The following is a 16685-nucleotide window of genomic DNA, read 5'->3' as shown; positions in this document are numbered from 1 at the left end:
ATTATGATGTTTTTTTTGTTTGTGTTGTTTTGATGTGTCAAAGGTACTGTCATATTGCTAAAGAAGTGTTATAGTTTGTTAGTCTGTTATAGGTTGTTCTTTGTTCCCATACACACTTTTTTATTCCGCATCTAAAATAAAGATACCAGTTAAAAAGTAACCATTCTGAGTGAAATAGTATGAATTACCTTGAAACCGGCCAAAAACTGGAAATCTGATTGTCTGAAAATGTTTTTGGTTGAGCTGTGAGCCAGGAATGCACTGCTTCTTTCACTGTTTTGTCAGAGGTAAATTGATGGCCTCTTAATGCCTAGTTGAGTGGATAAAACAAGTGGTAGTCAGAAGGGGCAAGATCAGGACTATATGAAGGATGAGCCAGTACTTCAAAGTTGAGTTTCTGGAGTGTTTGAGCAGTGTGGGCAGCAGTATGTGGACGGGCATTGTTGTGTAACATCACAACACCTTTTGACAGCAGTCCTCTGTGTTTGCTTTGAATTGCAGGCTTCAGCTTGGCAGTAAGCATCTCAGTGTAACGTGCATTGTTTGTCATGCCCCTTTCCTCATAATGTTACCGTTTACTCTCCGGCTCATAATGATGGAACCATTTTTGTCACCAGTGATGAGTCTGTCTAAGATGTTCCATTCATTACCATAGCGATCCAAATGTTTTTGGCAGATGTCCAAGCATGTTTGTTTATGCAACTGTGTGAGTTGTTTTGGGACCCATCTTGCATAGACTTTATGAAACCCAAGTCTTGTTGTGGATGATTTTGTAGGCAGAACAGTGATAATTTGCAGATGATGTGCCACTTCATCAATAGTTATTCATCTATCTAAGAAAACCACGTCATGTGCACACTCAATGTTTTCATTTGTGGTGGTAAATGGTCATTCGGCTCCTTCGTCATGTGTAACACTTGTGCGACCATTTTTGAATTTTTCAATCCATTTGTAAACTCTGGCAACACATTGTTCCTGTACTAAACCGAAAGTCTTCGATGAATTTTGGCCCCTGATACACCTTCTGACCACAAAAAACAGATCACTGAATGTTGCTCTTCTTTGGTGCAAACAGAAAGTGCAGCAGCCATGGTAACGGCAAGGCAGCTATAATGGAACTAACATAGCAGCATAAAACCTGCACAGACAATAACGCATGTATCATCTATGCAACATGACAGTATTACCAACATAAACAAAAATATAATTAAATTGCGGATAATAATTGACAGCCTTGTATATTTTTAAAAAAAATTAAAAATTTAATAATATACTTAATAGAATTGAGAATTGTGTGTTTCACATGAACATAAAGTTGAAGAAAGTTAAAAAATAGACAAAAAAAGGTACTTTTAATTAGTTTTTTAAGATTTTTCATTTAAAATTGTAGTAATAAAAACGTTATTTTACATAAAATTTTAATTTGCAATTGGATGGGAAATAACAAGATTATATTGATTTTTTTTTACCATCTCTATATTGTGTAACAAATTATTAAAGATAAAGCTAATTGGCAAATGTGTAACACAGCTAGTTAGTAATTTTGAATCTGTACCATTCTGAAAAACAGACTCTGCCAACGGCTTACCCAGAGCAAAAAATTGTGATATTAAATATACTACTGCTTGAAGTTTGCATATTCTTTATTAAATTGGGTGTATATGCAACACTTTCAATTATAAATTCTAGGTTGTTGGATGCAGAACCAGTACAGTACTATAAAACAACATAAAAAAATTCTGTGCCCAAATTAGCTATTTTTTACTATTACCAAAAATGTATACACGTACAATTTTAGAAAAGAAAATAATATTCAAAATCCATACACCTGAAACCGTATCTACAGTATATGCATTGTCTTGAATTACAACCTAAGGATGCATTTCATCATTTGAAAAAGAAAGAATCTTCAAGAAATATTACTTCTTTTATTGGGATGCTTGAATTAAAATTTAAGATTTTTTCACAATTTATTTTTAATTCTAAAATGTTTTTTGGCACATTCTTCCTTGTATAAAATTTGATGGCAAATGTTTTACATTTATGGTAGAACTGAAGAGAGGTGTTTCTTTGAGGAGAGATGTTAGCTGGTCACTCTTTTAGCATTTTAACACTACCAACCACTCATCCATCCATCACTTTTTTCCCTCAATCAATTTTCATCATCCACGTCTTCATTCCCTTCTTTTAGCTAACAATTAAAATTATAAAAACATAGTAAATTCACCTTTAATTGTTTTAAACCAAAGTCTTCCTGAACCAAAACGAAGCTAACAATGAAATAAATACGACACTTTTTACTATTTATTGATATATGTGCTTAGGATAATAGATTTTTAGTTTATTTGTAATTTTTGTCTATATTGGGTTAAAAAGTAATTAATGTTTACATTTAGAGTAATATTTAAAATTCTGATGAATACAGTGTCTTAATATTAATATTGCATATTATGAGTGTTTAAACAAAGTTATGAGTATATTAATTCTTTACAAAAATAAGTTTTTCTCCTTTTTTGTTTTATTGCTTAATCCAAACTTTCCCACTATTTGGGTCTTCCCTTCCTTCCACTACAACATTCCAATAACCCATTTCACAATCTTTACCTAATCTTCCATTCTCTTTTCTAGAGAATAAGATAATGTGGTGGGTAACCATAATTTAAAGGCTATCAACTTTTAGTAATTTTTGCGTAAAAGATTGGTTTTACCTACTTTCAACTCTACACTGTTTGAATTCCTTTTTATTAAACATTTGAAGCTATTTTTGTTGTACTAAATGAACAGCACCAACTTAATACTAGCAAATTCCTTATATTAAAAAAAAAAATCTGTTATTGATACAAATTATAAAAATAATAAATTTTGATGTAAATATTTAATAAAAAAACGCAAAATTGTGAAGAATTTTGAACTTCTAAAACAGGCTCTGTTGATCGATTTGAAAGCGCTAAGAGATTAGATTTAAAATAACTTATGAAATAGTTCTATTATATACTAGCCGGTCAGGAGCTGCATCGCTTGGCCTTCCCGTCTAGCCGGGTGGACCTCCCGCTGTGTTCGTTAGCCTCATGCTTGTGAGAATAGTACTGATAAGTAACAATTAAAGCTTGTTCAGTTTACAAAAACTATCAGCTTATTGAAAATTTCTTCAGAGCAACAGTTTGTTCAGCACAGGATTCGAAACTGAGTTATCTGAAGAATGCATGCCAGTTTTCAGAATTGTTGCCCGCATTTTAAAAATTGTACTTATAGCTGGATACTTGTCCTTCGTAAGGTTAAAATAGTGTTTTGTACAATTCTTAGCGTTATCCAACAAAATACCACGAGAAAGTGACCCTACTTCGTTTCATAGACATTTGTGTCCGTTTTTTTTTAATTTTATCTTTTTTAATCAAGTAACCAGAGGCAAACATAAATTTTTCTGGAAATAAAATTGCGACGCCGTGCCGTACACCTTTGCATCTTTAAAGCTGCTTTCCTTGATAAACGAAAGAGATGTCGAAAAATACCTTTTTTGTAGAAGATTTAATTTTAAATATTCCAAGTGGTTTCCGAATTCGATCTGACTATAGTAAATTTGAATATCGACAAGTACATAATACGGTTGTTACCGCAATGCGTGAAAGAGTAACACTCGCAGACATCACTATATATATATATATATATATAAAATTTACTACTTGAGTTAGTAAATTATTCAGATTCACTAATTATATTAATAATAATTTCTTTTATTTTGCAATCCACTTTATCTCGCCTACTTGTCCAATGATTTGAACGAATAAGGTATCTTTTGTGAAAAATAGCAATGTTAAAAGCTTCGTCTGATAAAACCTATATTTATGGTGCTAATAATGATTAAAAGGTTTAAATGGCCGTTATTTTTAAATTTTTAACAGGTAAAATTTCAAACTTATTTTATCTGTATGTCGCGTACATTTACAACACATCTATTTTACTGAAAAAAAAAAGTCTACATGAAGCATTTTATTAATTCTGATGTCCTGAATTTAATTATTATTAGATTTGAAAATATGTGTAACACACGCGCGCGCGCAAATTGATATACTACCAGATCTTCGCTAAGAGGAGACACTAAAATGAAGTTCAAAATGTAAGCCGTAATATGTATATTGAAATAGCATAAGGAAATAATGCAAACACATAAAAACAAAAATTTATTGCATGAACATTGATCAAGCTCAATGTATAGGGAATTACAGGGCAATTTTATATTGAAAATACAACGTACTGTAAATACATTCTAATATTTATGAATTTGAAAACATTTATGCCACGACGTTAAAATTAAAAAAAGGGATGTTGTTAAATATATTTATTAAATTATTATATTTTATAAGCAATATAGGATATAGTTTTGAATTAATACCAACCAGGTTACAGAATTAATACCAACCATTAGCTTCTCTTACGATTAAGGCATACGAAAAATTGTAATAATAGTTGTAGAGTATTTTCATTATAATTTATAAATAATTTTAAATTACAATTTAATAAATAACTTTTTTCTATGCTGAAAATCGTAATTCTACTAATAGCGAATGATTCAGATTTGCATTCTATAACAAAAATACCTTTTATTAGTTTCTATGATGACAGTTTATCATCAAGATGAAGTTTAAATTGATGAGGGTTGACGGATTGTTGAACGGAGTCGATCAAACTTTTGATTTGCAAGCTACTGAGTGGTTAATAAATTTACACACGTTTGTTTTTAACTGATTATGATTTTAAAATGTTGCAATGTGGTGTGGTATTAAAGATTATTAAGAAAAGGTGTTAATATTATTTATTATCAGAAAACACTTTATTTAATAATCAGCACCAGTGGTTGTTAAACATCATTTTAAAGATTAAACAGAAAATTTATACGAATCTGTAAAAATTAAATAGATAGATTTTTTATATTTAGTCGAACATAGTTCGACTAAAAAGGTTTTGTCTCTCCATTGTTCTTGAAAAACAATCGTAAACTGCACCTACGTGTATTGAATACTACTATTAATAAATGCTATAAGCCGAAGTTTTTTTTTACTGTTTTCATCAGTATTCAAAACTGGCATTAGTAATAAAGTGTAGAGATAATAATGTACCGATATTTCACTGATTATTATTCTGTCAAATTATTTTAGTCATTTGACTAAATGCTTTTATCAGATCGAGTAAGGTAGAGTTATCGTTAGAAGGTTCGCGATTGATTTTTGAAAAATGTATACATTTTAGCATATAACCTGTTTGTATAAGAGCTAATGGCAAAGTGAAGCGTTTCAAAGTGGCTCCAGTCCGATCATATATCAACAAAGTGTTGAAGAAATAACACGTTAAAGAAAAATCATCACTCAGGACAAATAGGAGAACCTTACCTTGCGTTAGAAACCTTTCAATATCATATCTCTGAGTCCTTGTCTTATTTTTATCTAGGCACATGTTTTTCGATTTTTGCAATGCGAATATGTTTTTTCCGTACTAGCCATATTTTTGCAGAATTATTTGTATTTATACAATCAAATAATTATAAATACGAGAATTTAAGATTTTCAAGAAATATAAAAAAAGATCTTTTCGTTTTGCGTAAATTTCGACTTTTTGAAGCAGAATCCAAGAAAAGTTCGGCAAATTGTTTGTCTTTAATGTAGGGACGGCAATCAATATTTGAAAAGTTTATGAAGTGTGTATTACGGCTCAAGGATGTATTGTAATCGCGAAAAATTTCGGTTTTCAGATTTCAACGGAAATATCCATTTTGACCATCCCTGAATCCATTTTGACTAGTTTCGGCGTGACGTCTGTACGTATCTCGCATAACTCAAAAACGATTAGCTGTAGAATGTTGAAATTCTGAATTTAGGACTGTTGTAACATCTAGTTGTAAAATCCAAAAAAATTGGATTTTGGAATTTTTCTTAACTGCAGTAATAAGCCTTCATTGAGAGCTTTTCAAATATATATTATAAGTGATACTTATTTTTATTGGTTCCAGAGTATAGCCCAATAAAAGTTTAATTAATGAAATATTTGGATCTTACAAGGGGAAGCACATCGACCAGAATCCGACTTTATTTCATTTTTTCTTTTTAATTTAAATATATTGATTTATTAATAATTATTAACCTGTGATTGTAAAAAAAAATTACAAGATATTAATTCAATAACAAAAAAAAAAAAATTAACATGTAATAAATAATATAAATATGACTTGTACACCTATTTTAATAGGTGTACAAGGAAGTCATGTGGTGTCCACATCAGATTTTTTTTATATATATTATTTTGAAATTTAATTTCAGTTTAAAATTCATTGCTTTTAACAGATGATTTTTCAATTGATAATACTAATAATTATAAATGTAAACAGTTAATTTCTAGCTAACAAAATCTCAGTGTTACTCGTTAAGTTTAAAAAACACAAAAATGTAGTCAGTGAACACACTCAAACGTTCTAAGCGATCCACTGTAAGGATTTTTCTGTTTTGAACCGAACATTCCCTTTTTTGAGTATAATAAATATTGGCATTTGTGAATTAACCTTCACGCATATTTTTTTACAATATATCTCTTTCTAGCCCTCACATGAATGAACGGTATGAAATGATTATTTTATAACTTTTTTAAAAATTACTTCTAAAACTAGCGTAAGGTGAAATAAAAAATACTAATGATAAGAAAATTTGGTAAAATATTATGCATGCTGGTTAATGCACAAGTACTTAGATATTCTTAAATGTTTTATGCTCCTAGAACTTCACCTTTACTTACCAGGATCATGCTTTTTTTGTTCGAGGATTTACTTTCAACATGTAAATAGCCAACATGTAGTTATGCCTCAAACTCCAGAAACAATTAAGTTTCAGTGGATGATAAACTTGGTAGAAGAATTGGGTACATTATTGATAAGTACTGACGTACAACGGATAAGTTTTTTTTTTTGTAAAACCTCTGTATTCCTCCTTATCAATTTATAGTGCAAGTGATTTATATTAAAATAAAATGAAACTTTCATTAAATTTAAAAAAAAAAAATCTGTTAAATGAAAAGAAACCACAATTAATTTTGGTCAAGTTTTTTTATCAGTTTATTATTTCGCATTCATTTCAAAGAAAACTTAATTCTATTGAATAAATAATTACAATCTTTACAAGAGTTACCGAAAATGAAATAATACTAAAGAATGCATAGCAGAAATATATATAAAACTACACATTAAGGCATTTTTTTCCCAAAAAAATATGAAAGAAAGTTGTGATAGTTACTATGAAACCGTTAATTTCAGATATTTAAGTACGAAACTACATACCGCCGCGGTAATATTAAATAAGAATGTCAGAATTTATGGTTTAATTCTAACTAAGGAAATTAAACGGTCAATGTTCAACATGTATTAACAAGAATAATAATGAAAAATGTAAACGCAAAATACAATTTAAAAATTATAATTTTTTAAACTAAACATGAGTATGTATCGTTTTCTTTTCACACAAATTAAAAAAACGTACATCCATACTTGCATAGTTATTTTCTGAAAAACTAACCACTGCTTAAAAATGTACGAATGACAGTAATATTTATTTGTCTAATATCAACATTTAATTTACGGGAAAAAAAATAATCTTTGAATTTTTTGTTAAAATTAAATAGATTATGTACAACACCTTTACAGAGATAAATTTAAAGATAATTATAGAAATATATATTACGATTAGAAAATATATTATCTTTGTCAAAGATTTTAATGAAAGAAAAAAACGTTTTTCTTTAGCAGGATACAAACAATAACAAATAGTTAAATCAAAAGATTTGTTAACATCTCAATGTATCGAAATCTAATATCACTTACTTTTTATTTTTTATCGCTAAAGAAAAAATAAGCTACGAGGATAAGAGATCGTCACATCATCATAACATATAAAATATAAGAAAAAATGATTAATTTTTAAGTAAAAATTTAAACATAAAATCTCTTTTTCTGTAGCAACGGCCGTTTTTTATAGTGTTCACAAAAAATTATCATAACACTAGCCTCCTAAACCATTGTTGACAAAGTTTCAATATAGGTCTAAATATACAAATTATTGTCACACGGTTCATTATCACTTAAGGAAAAGCATACGCTTGAAATAATAAACTCGTACATGAAAATAATTTTTTTTTCACAATCTATTTCGGCCGGTATTTTTTTCTTAACTCAACTACAACAGGATAAATCATATTTTATTTTAGGATGCTCATAGACTTAAAAATTATTGATAATACACATAAAGAAAATAACTGACCCTGGATAGAAATCCTTGAAATTTGTGTCCGAAAGAGACTTATTGAAAAAATACGAATAAGGCATATTTCATCACTTATAAACATCGCCCTCAACTGACTTCAACACGTGCTGCGCGATTTCACGTATAGCCTTGTTTTAAAACACTACTACCGTACAGTGGCAGTCAACAGAAGTCAGTCGGATTATAATGACGCATGCGTTCTAGTCAGCGGATACCCGTACATTAATTCAAAGATCATCGTAAAGATAAAAAATTAAACCTAAGTAAATTTATTTTCAAAGAGTTATTTTAGAAAGAATGTAGTACAAAACAAGTCTATAATAAATGCTCCTTCCTATTTACAATATCCATATTTTATTTATAAAATGATTAAATATCCCTACCACCTTCCCCTAAAACAATCTATTTTTATTAATACAATCCATATTAAAAATTAATTGGTTAAAACTTTCTAGAATTTTTAAAAACAATTTGCTTTCGTTTTTTTCTTCTGTTGAATCTCCTGAAGTTTGCTGTACAATGAACCCATAATGATCACTGATGCCAGCGCTATGCAGCTAATAGTTCTATAATACCAAAGTAATCTCTGTATTAATAATTTAAAAAACTTGTGCTGTAAACTGATCACTGTTATTAACTGATAGCTGTACAGGTATAATTCAGTTGGTTATTTTAACCGATATGTATAAATAAACAAATAAATTACTTTATCTATCAAGCTAAGTTTTTAGTTTGGGAAGAAAAAAAAACACGAGAAATCATAAAAACAATTTTTATTGCTTGGCAAATAAATACATAATTATTTATTAGAAGACAGTTATTAAAAAAAAATCAATTTATATTATACACATATATATATATACTTTTTTTTCACCATTTTCACAAATTATGAAAATAATCTGATATTATTTCTACAAACTACAAATATTATATAATATCTATTACTATCACACATATTTCAATGACTAAATTTGTACATGGTTGCCTTTTTAATAAATAAAATTACTTAAAACCAAATGTAAGCTAAATTAAAGTGTTTTTCATTATTTTTACCCCATTGTTTATTTTAATAATAAATTATTATTTACTTGTAATTTAGTACGTAGATTTTTTTTAATCAACAAAAAATTATTTCCCTCATAACAAATACTGATGAGATTTGAATATTTATAACATGATTGGGATTTGAACCCACGATATACTAGGTGAAAGACAGAAATGCTACCACTCCATCACAGATGTTGGCATAGTAATATCAATAATGAAATCATTGTAATCTTATTACTATGATTATCAGATTATACGATTAATCTTATTATCATTGTAAAACTCATTACATTTTCTGTATGCTTATCTTAACATGCGATACTTCATACAAATTACATTTATGTACTTCCTTAATCCACAGGTAAGTTTGTGACCTTTTGAGAAGTAGGCAGCTGTAGCATGGATGCTTCTATAATCAGTACTTTTCATTGGTTAAAGGTGGAGTCACTTGATATGACAAAAGCTTAATCCTTAATTTACCATGTCAAAGGCTTTGAGAAACAGTGAGAAGTACATAAATGATTTATGAAGAAGTTTAATAGAATCATTTCTAGATGTTATAGACAGAATTGCAAGTGATAATAATGACAAACAAACATCTAACAATCCTGATAACATCAATATAGACCATTCAGTTTTACAATGAAAATAAGAGCATTAATTATTACACATTTTCAAAAAAACAAAATCATCTCTGGGGCTGATAATTATTTCCAATCAATGATAAAGATAAGGTTTTTACTTGTATGAAAAATATCCATTAGGAAAAAATATTGCAAAATAGAGTTACAAGCTCAACTTCAAGCCAAAAAACAATATTGATGAGATATTTTACAAAGAATACTAACCACTGCTGAAATTTTGCCACTCAAAATCTGTTATTTTGAACCCACATACAGAACATAAGAATAATTTAGGCTTAGTCAACTAACTGTCAAATTTGTTACAGTCATGTAAAATGATTTGAAGATAACTTTCCTTCAGAATCATACCAAGAAAAGGAAAAAAAAAACATTTAAAATGAACTAATGAGCTGAATTTAATTTAAATTTTAAAATGAGCTGATGACAAGTTGAGTAAAGGACGATTTTATAAGGTGGGTGATGAAGACAGAGTAATATTCAATAAGTCTTTAGTGAAAATTAGATATCAACCATATTAAACAGATATTTTCAGTTCTACATTGTATTGATATGGTCACTGGGAAAAAATTTGTAGGTTTTATATATAGTGAAAACAACAGGTGCTGAAATGGCAGACTAATTAAAAAAAAATTTGGTTTGAATTTGAAAGTGGCCAAGAATATAACAACTGAACAAAAATGAAAGATAAAAAAATTGGATGCAAGTATAAATACTTAATAAAATCTCTTTTGGTCTTTTATACTTCTTGTAGATCTCACAACTGTTATAACTCTTAGTCTATGTAAATTCTTTAAAACATTCTCATGTACTCTTGTAGATTATAATATGAAAATATAACTGAATTAGAAATAAAATTATTTATATTGTTTGTACATTTTAGCAATGTCATCTTTTAAATTTAGTTATAAAATTGTGAATAAAGACAATAATAAGAATACATAAAACATATAATTGAGAATATAGTATGTAAGACAGAAAATTCTTATTCTACCTCTTGATTACTATGCGCTAATCTCTTGATTAGCACCTAACACAATGGAATAGTATCAGACCATGACTAATGTTAAAAAATAAATATTACAAAAATGTAAAATGAAAAGGTTGGAATTGGTCAGCCTTCTGATCATCAGGTATTTTTGAATAAATTCTATCTTATAAGAAAATTATTTCAACTACATGAAACACTCTGTGTCAGTTCTAGTAGTTTGTAGACTGCTGTTTAAGAAGACATAAGATATATAATTTTATTTCATTGTTGTTTGGTCATCCACAAATTACTTGCACATAATTAAATGATTGACGTAAAGGCACATTAACTTCCTTAAACTTGGCAATTAACACTTTCATGTTGTAAAAAACATAAATAAAATCAGGGAGGTAATGGTATAAAAAAAAGTAATTATTGTATTTAAAAAAAAATCTGGAATTATAACCTTAAAAGGTACAAAAAAGTTAATAAATATATAATTAAAATATCAAGTGGGGTTGAAATAATGAAAATTAAAAAAAAATCATTAAAAAACAACAATTTTATAACTTACGTGTTATTTTGTAGACAATATACATTCTAATTAATGTGATAAAAGTGATATACAAAAAAAGAAAAAAAATATTACTAAAACTAGGTATCACATTTTATAATTACTTAAAAAAGGTAAAAATATTATTTAATAAAAGAAACTGATTAATTAAAGGTACAAATATTTTTTTGACATAATAAACAATTGAATGATTTTCCTGGGATGCAGGTTATATTTGTTTCACAGCCTGGGCAGAATATTAGTAATTAGATTATTGTTAAATTTATCATGTAATTTTGTTCACCTGAAGCATAGACCAATACTCTGCTTCAGGTCTGTACCATTATCTATACACAAATGTTATTTTACTTTCCACATGTGAGATGTTTCATTTTATTCTATTGTCCTGAACAGATTAGAGCAAACTCCTTCAAAATCTCTTAAGATGCAAGTAACAGAACATATTCTTTTATTAATTTGCGGGAACAAACAGGAAGATTATTATATTCCAAAAAATTGAAGTAGGAAATGCATACTTCAGATAAATTGTTAAACAATTAATTAAAATTTGAAACAAGGCTAAATAAAAATTAGCCATAAAACATAATAAACAAATTTTGTAAAGTGACTACACAAACTGAAGAAAGAATCAGAGTATAAAATGTTATATAAAGTTGACAAAAAGAGGTACAGGTTAAGAAAAATACTTACAACACACATAAAATACCAATTTGACTCTTACAATAGATATAATCTGCAATTTAAAACCACAGCACAACTTACTCAAATCAATCTTATCTTATTAAATCTTTGTGCAAGAATAAGTCCCCTAACTTCCTTCTAATTATTATTAACCAAGAATCCCAGGAAAAGTATAATTTAATGTAATGGTCCTTAAAATGTTTTTTTGTTTGCTCTTTATAAAAAGTAAAAACTGCACAGAACACAATGTGAATATGTATTCAATAATAAGATAAATTCTACATTAACTTTCTAAATATAGGAAGTTCAAATCTACAGGCAAAATATTTTTTACATATAAGTATAAATGTTATATTAATAGTTTTTTCCTAAATTCAATAGAGAATTAATAATTTTATATTTTTATTCAAAATAAAACTAAGTTTTGATTAAAAGATGATGAAACAAATAAATGGCTAATTAACATCAGTAAAAGAAAAGTACAAGTTACTAGATTGAATATTTAGATACAACAATATCGGAAGAATGATATATTGAAGACATTTATAAATCAAAAGTCATTAGAATCACATGATTCAACAATTTTTAAGTACTTAAATATTAATTAATATTAGAAATAAAGAAATAAACAGAAATAATCTAAAAAACTGAAGAAAAATTTGGTCTTTTCTGAATAGCAAAACTGTGGGACAAGAATTAGTTTCAAATAACTTTGGAAGCAATTTAAGAAGACTTTGATTTTGACCATTAAATGGTGAATTTGATAATGTAGTAGTATTTATAAAAGTTTAAAGAGAATTATTGATGCAACAAATTTTCCTTTTAGAATTTTGAAGAAAAATATGAAACTTCAACGATGAAGATTTATGAAATTTTTGATTGAATTCAGACCTTAATTTGAATTTTTCTGTTAGGATAATATTTTTTTTAGGTATATAAGATCTGACATCAACCATATTTAATGAATAAAATTTAAATCAACAAAACTAATTCACTAAGCTAGGATGAAACATAAGAGGAGTAAATGAATTGTAAATTACTGAAGTTTGTCTACATATAGGAATCTCAAATCATTTCCTGGGATCGTTTCAGAATTAAGTTTTCTCCTCAAATTTGTCAAGATACCCTGTTGAACTATCATTTGATCAGATTACACTTTTTAGATTTGGTTAGCTAATTTTTGCAATACATGTTTTGTTACTGCTCACTTAATTAGCAATGAATACAACAGGGTGTACTGGTGCTCATCTTCAAAATTACTGTGTAAAATTTTAATAATTAATAATGTAGAAATACATTTGGGTATTATCACAGATTTACTATTTAACTCTTAATTCTGAAATCAATAGTTAACCTGTTTTTTTATTTTCAAATTTTAATCTGTACCTGTACACTATAAAAGTCATGCAATGCTGACACCTGTGTAGGTGCTGAGGGGAAATACACATAATTGAGTAAAGCAGTTCATGATAAAGCATTGGTCGGAAGAGCGTAGCGCTTTTGTAGTGGAAGCATTCTACAAACATAACGGTTCTACTACTGTAATACTATGAGAATTTTGATATTGGAAGGAATGCAAAGGTTCCACACGTCAAACAATATTGAACTGGATCAGATAATTCAAGTCTAATACAGCCACTGTCAACGAGAAGCCACTTGGTTGCCTCAAACTGTGCAAAATCTGGAAAATATACAGAGTGGCAAAAACATTTCAGCATAATCCTCAGCTGTCTAAGTAGAAAGCTGAGGATTATGGTAACAAGTGTTTATAATAATAACAAGTGATTATAATGGTAACAAGTGTTACCATTCAACCACCTTATACTTAATCAGTACAATTGCTGGTACAGTGTCATGTAATGTAAGTGCATTTGTAGTGATAGAACGTTTTTGAGAATGTTAATGGTGTCTGTTACAGCCACATCAGATCGATAATTGATGCTGTTGCAAACGTTTTTCCTTAATGAATTCATTGGCATCACACTGACACACACCTGGTGTGGTACCAACAGGATGGCACTACTGCTTACACAGTATAAAATTCCATGGCAGTCATCTGAGTTTCCCCAACATGTTGGAGGCATTGCATGGGCTCCCCACTTGCCTGATTTAGCAGGATGAGATTTTTTCCTATGGGGCCATTTGAAAGGATGGTTTACACCAACCAACCTCATACTATAAAAGAATTGAAAGATTTCATCCAAGCAGAAATTCATGTAATTCGAATGGATCGGCAGAGGTAAGTCATGGATGACTTGAAGTTATCTTCAAATATGATGTTATCTGAAAACATGAATTGAAAACTAAATGCTTGTCCTTGTTCTTTACAATGGTGTAGCTAATTAAGTTAGTATTCATTTGCAATTAAAGTGTTCATTTTCAAGTTTTAAATCATCTAATTGTTTCTTGCTCCACCTTTAATTACTGTTGTTTTCTTGAGTATACAATTTTTAATCTTAGTTGCTGTATAAAATACCCAAATTATAGTTTTATTGTAATAAATGAGCAAAAATATTATTTTCACAAGCAACAATTGTTATTATATATATTTGTCTCTTCTTTTTTTTACATGCATTTTCAGAATGCACTTTGTGCAATAGTTGTGCATGGAAAGAATATTGACTTTTTCTCACTTTGGGTGAGAACTTGTAATTATAGGTCAGTTGCACATCACTCTTGTTCGCTTGTACATGTTAAAGAGTTGTTGACTTCTATCAAGATTGCTACCCAGTAGGTAAAAAATAAATTTTTTTTTAACGATTTGTCTGCTGAATCAAATAAAACTGGTAAAATATGATATTCAGAAACTTAAGATCTGAATCTTTAAAAAAAAAAAAAAAAAAAAAAAAAAACGTTCCTAATTATTTCTATTTACTAATTAGCTAACGGATGAGACCTCTCATTCAATTTGCATATTTCTAAACCATAAGAATGAACTTGCGCTTTTTGGTTAAATTAAATCTTACTTGGAGGTTTATTATTCTTGGTTTTGATCACTTGTTCAATTTGTTAATTTAAGGCATGACAGTGACCAAAATAATGTTTCTGAGTTTATTACACCTTTTCAAACTAGTTTCTTAAAATTTTTCATGAAATACTACAACAGGAGAAGTTTAGCAATCCCAATTTTATTGATTTCAAAATAATCATCATACCTTAAAATCCTCATCCTCTCAACTAATGCGCTTTGATGGAAGTCTGGCTAAAGTGAAGCCCACACAAATTCGCCTGCAGGGTGGGTTACATGTTATTACTCTCACTGTACATCAATATCACGCCCTGCAGACTGCGTGTAGAGCAAGGCCACATCCTGTGTTGTTTCAGTATACAAAATCTTCTCATTCTATCAACAGCTCATTGACAGCTTTTAAAAGTTTTATATATTCTAATATAGATTCGAATATGCCTCTTTGTACTGTAGATTCAATTGTAAGAAAATAAAATCAGAAAGTTAATTGTTAGAAAAATAATTAAATTGTCATTGTCTGAATTTTATCTTACACAAGATCTAAAACTATAAAATATTTTAATTATTATTATTAACATCATTAAAATATTAATTATTAAAATCATCAGTAAAAAATTGTTGGAAATTATAAAAAGGAGAATAAACATTTATGAATTTACAAAACATAAAGTTTTAAATATTATATTGCTGTGCATTGCAGATTGACTGAAAATAACAACCCATTCATAGCAGAAAAAAGAAAAGATAGCTGAATTTTACAAAGGCAATGTAGAAAAAATGCTAGAGGAGAACAAGGTGAGCCAGGACCATCCTCATTAGCTAATCAATCATCGACTTTACACAAAATCACACAATTCAATCATACAAAGACAGAAAAATTAAAGTTCATGCTTCTGAAACACCTAACAAAGAGAACAGAGTCTAAAGAAGGATCAAGAAAAAAGCTACTAAACATCATGCTCAATCGGAAGAACGATTATTGCGTCTCAAAGTAAATAAACAAGATATTTCACGCATTTGTGAAACTGAAAGACACATTCGCCATTCAGAAATGAACCAATACCGTGGCAAAGTAGTCAGCAAAAAAATGGAGCTTAAAAAAGAAATTCTTCTTTAAGAAGAAAGGTATTCTTAAGATTATTCTTTAAAAAAAGACCATCAATGATTTAGAAAACATCATAACATATTATATTAGTGAAATGAATGTAAAATCTGTTGCTAAACATTTTAAAATTGAACCAAATAATGAAGATATTCTTCATCATGTTGTGAGCAGAAATCACACCACAAACTTCCTGATTTTGTTAATGTGATTATTAAAAAATGAACATTATTTCCCTGGAGAATTTAGAAAAAGTATTTGAGGATACATGAGAGCTTTGTCTAATAAAAAGTATAATTACAAAAAAATATGATTTCCTTGAATGAAGGTCTGTACAGTTATCGTAAGGTTGGAGATTTAAAAAAAAAATTAATTATATCAGCTCATCCTGACCTTCCAGAATTACAT

The 16685-nt window shown here is 28.5% G+C and overlaps 1 protein-coding gene across 3 annotated transcripts in view; it reads right to left on the bottom strand.

Annotated features, from left to right (window-relative positions):
• Positions 1-8413, bottom strand: part of LOC142320527 (calpain-B-like) — a 250197-nt gene extending 241784 nt beyond the window's left edge. The window contains exon 1 of one of the 3 annotated variants that reach the window (XM_075358416.1): positions 8292-8413. In XM_075358416.1, coding sequence (XP_075214531.1) covers positions 8292-8356 — 65 coding nt within the window. In that variant the 5' untranslated portion in view covers positions 8357-8413. The remainder of the gene's footprint in view (positions 1-8291) is intronic. The other 2 variants (XM_075358413.1, XM_075358411.1) reach the window with 2 other exon arrangements.
• Between the last annotated feature and the right edge of the window lie 8272 nt (positions 8414-16685).

This window comes from Lycorma delicatula, chromosome 2 (assembly GCF_047948215.1).
Source record: "Lycorma delicatula isolate Av1 chromosome 2, ASM4794821v1, whole genome shotgun sequence".
In the NCBI taxonomy this organism is placed as follows: Eukaryota; Metazoa; Arthropoda; class Insecta; order Hemiptera; family Fulgoridae; genus Lycorma; species Lycorma delicatula.
Note: the sequence above shows the minus strand (reverse complement) of the source record. Positions and strands in the feature narration are given on the sequence as shown.